This window comes from Octopus sinensis, linkage group LG21 (genome assembly GCF_006345805.1).
Source record: "Octopus sinensis linkage group LG21, ASM634580v1, whole genome shotgun sequence".
In the NCBI taxonomy this organism is placed as follows: domain Eukaryota; kingdom Metazoa; phylum Mollusca; class Cephalopoda; order Octopoda; family Octopodidae; genus Octopus; species Octopus sinensis.
The window spans coordinates 24889756-24892499 of record NC_043017.1 but is presented as its reverse complement, the minus strand read 5'-3'; the positions used below and the strand labels follow the sequence as shown (position 1 = coordinate 24892499).

At 37.3% G+C, this 2744-nt stretch overlaps 1 protein-coding gene across 13 annotated transcripts in view; it reads right to left on the bottom strand.

Moving 5' to 3' along the window:
- LOC115222836 (palmitoyltransferase ZDHHC9) overlaps positions 1-1515 on the bottom strand; it is a 207983-nt gene extending 206468 nt beyond the window's left edge. For 8 of the 13 annotated variants that reach the window (XM_029793168.2, XM_036511925.1, XM_036511926.1 and 5 more), the window contains exon 1: positions 284-1513. In XM_029793168.2, the coding sequence (XP_029649028.1) occupies positions 284-585 (302 nt within the window). In that variant the 5' untranslated portion in view covers positions 586-1513. Of the gene's footprint in view, positions 1-283 lie in introns of all 13 variants that reach the window. The other 5 variants (XM_029793167.2, XM_036511933.1, XM_036511934.1 and 2 more) reach the window with 2 other exon arrangements.
- Positions 1516-2744: the final 1229 nt, after the last annotated feature.

Sequence of the window (2744 nt, the reverse complement as noted above, 5' to 3'; positions counted from 1 at the left end):
GTCTAGTTAATTTTAAAGACTACGCAGATGTATATATATATATATATATTTACAGTGAAAGATATCAAATACACAAGTCTTATATATTAGTTAATGTGTTAGTATTATGAAGTTGAAAGTGGAGATATTTTCAACTTGGTAAATGAATGGGAAGATGAAGAGAGAAAAAAGAGCAGAAAAAATAAAGTTCTGAAAGAGAAAACAAAAATGATGAATGTACGAGAAAGATATATAAAATATACATCAAGAGCAACAAGCATTTAGAAAAATGGTCAATACATACTCGAAGCAAAAGAACAAGCCACTCGTAAGAATTATCAAGGTACAAGTAAAGTAAAAAATTCCAGTATGTTTCGCCATCATTATTCGGCCGTCACAACAGAATTTGTTCTTTCCCGGAAAAATCTCCCATTTGCGGACTTTCTTTGGCATTTTGCTGCCGGGTATATCCTGTTCGGACAATTTCGTTGGAGACTCCGTGGAAACAGCAGTGTACGAGTGATCTTTCATTACCCCTAAAGGACCTCCTTCTTCTCCAACGACAACGACCAGCCCGGGACCGTTATCCCCTTCGTCGTCAGGCATGAAATAAATAATAATAACAACACTTAATAGCTATAATTGTTTGGGGGGTTTGGGTCTTTGAGTTTGTGTTGTGTGTGTTTCGTGTTGTTGGGTTCTCCCTCGAATGATCTAATCAACCGTGACAATTAAGAAAAAAAAATGAAAAAAGGATGAAGACCGGATAAGACCGTCCTGTGTGTGTATTTCGAGAGGGTGGGGTTGTGGCTATTATACCGTTTGGGTTTGGTTCTTCTTTAATATATGTAGAATAAAATAATTTATGATTAAAGATACAAGCAAATGATCTCAGCTGTATGAAAATTCTTTTGTAAAACGATCGTAAATTATAAAAAAAAAAATCCTACATATATACAATATATATGTATTTATACAGGGGGTTATAGATAAAGACACTACATTTAGAGTAGAGGAAAAGACATTTGCTGTGTGGGACAGCAAGCAACAATGTGTTGAAGGTCTTGTTTTTGATTTCTCTTTTGGGTTTTTCTTCTCTTCTTGTCTTTCACACAGTCTTCTTTTTCTCTTGTGTAATTTCCTTATAGACGGTTATCAATGTCCAGCTGCGACTTCACTAAACGATAGATGGATATATATATATACATATATACATACATACATACATACACAGACAGGAGCTAGCATTCATTTAACTGTGACATCGAAGAGAGGAGAACTGGTTGGAGAATGCATCGGTTAACCCCCTAGCATCTTTCGCAAGCCAGTTCCCTTCTTTCGGATCCTTTCCTTTCCTTTCCTCTTATCCTTCTTCTTTCCTTGGAAATGATGCGTTCCCGGTTTTCTTCTTCACCAATTTCTGTAGGAGAAAGGTTTCAGAAGTTGGCGAGAACAGGTTCTGCATAAACATTACATCACCGTTCAAGCTATTCAAGCAGATCTTCCTGTTTGGGCAGAAGTTGAATTAATTGCGCAGGCGCACAACACGCTTTTTTCGCTCAACAACTACGGAAGACCATAAAGCTACAAGCATTAACCGTGATTAGGGGAAAAAGCTTCTTCTATCTCTAAGCATGAGACGTCGACGAGAAAAAATATTTATTATTTCTAATATAAAAAAACACGAGGCCGGAAATTTTTATGGGTAGGGGATTAATCAATTCATCGATCACCTCATCGACCAATAACACTTTGATAAGTACTTTATTTTAGCGAAACCCCGAATGAATGCAATGTAAAGTTGACCTCGGTGAGATAAGCTTCTATCTCTAATATGAGACGTCGGCAAGAAAAAATATTTATTTCTAATATATAAAACACAAGGCCGGAATTTTTGATGGGTAGGGGATTGATCAATCCATCGATCACCTCGTCGACCCATAACACTTTGATAAGTACTTTATTTTACCGAAACCCCGAACGAATGCAATGTAAAGTTGACCTCGGTGAGATTTGAACTCGGAATATAAAGAACCGGAAAAAATACCGCAAGGCATTTTATGCGACGCTCTAATAATGATAGGTCCTGCGTCGGTTTTGACGAAGAACATTCAGTTTTTGTTTGTTTGTTTTTTTTTTTTCGATCGGCTGAACTGTCTGCTTGTTAAATTAGCATCTAAGCGAGCAATATTACACAGCTATATGTACCCTTGATAAAATTCTTAGGCTGGAACAGCGTGATACAGTAGGGAGACGAGGCTAGAACTTTAAATTACATGTAGAAATCGTCGGACAGGTTTGACAACAGGTACTACCTTCCTAATTTCGATCACAAAGCTCGAATCGGTCCGAGTCTAATGTAAGTGGCATTTGTCCGAGATACGACGCATTGGGGTGTTGGTAATTTAAAATGCAGACAAGTTGTTTCAACAGGTCGAAATTCGATCGAGGACTCGATTTCTTGAGAGCTTACATTTTCTATTATTCAACAGTGGCGATTATTCATATATACATATATATATATATATATGTAAGCTAGCTTTGTAAGAGTACGAAAATGAGTTGCCAGGTTTGTGCACTAAATGTAAGCATCGATGACGTAATTGAAATCACATGGCTACAACTACCAGGACCGGGAATCGAAACGGGTCGTAGACTCGGTTCCTCGGTTCACAGAAGGTGTAACTTGTGCTCCATCGCACTCGCCACAAAAATTAAAGATCCATTAGGGATCTTTTCGGTCTAAAATTAGTAATAATTTTATC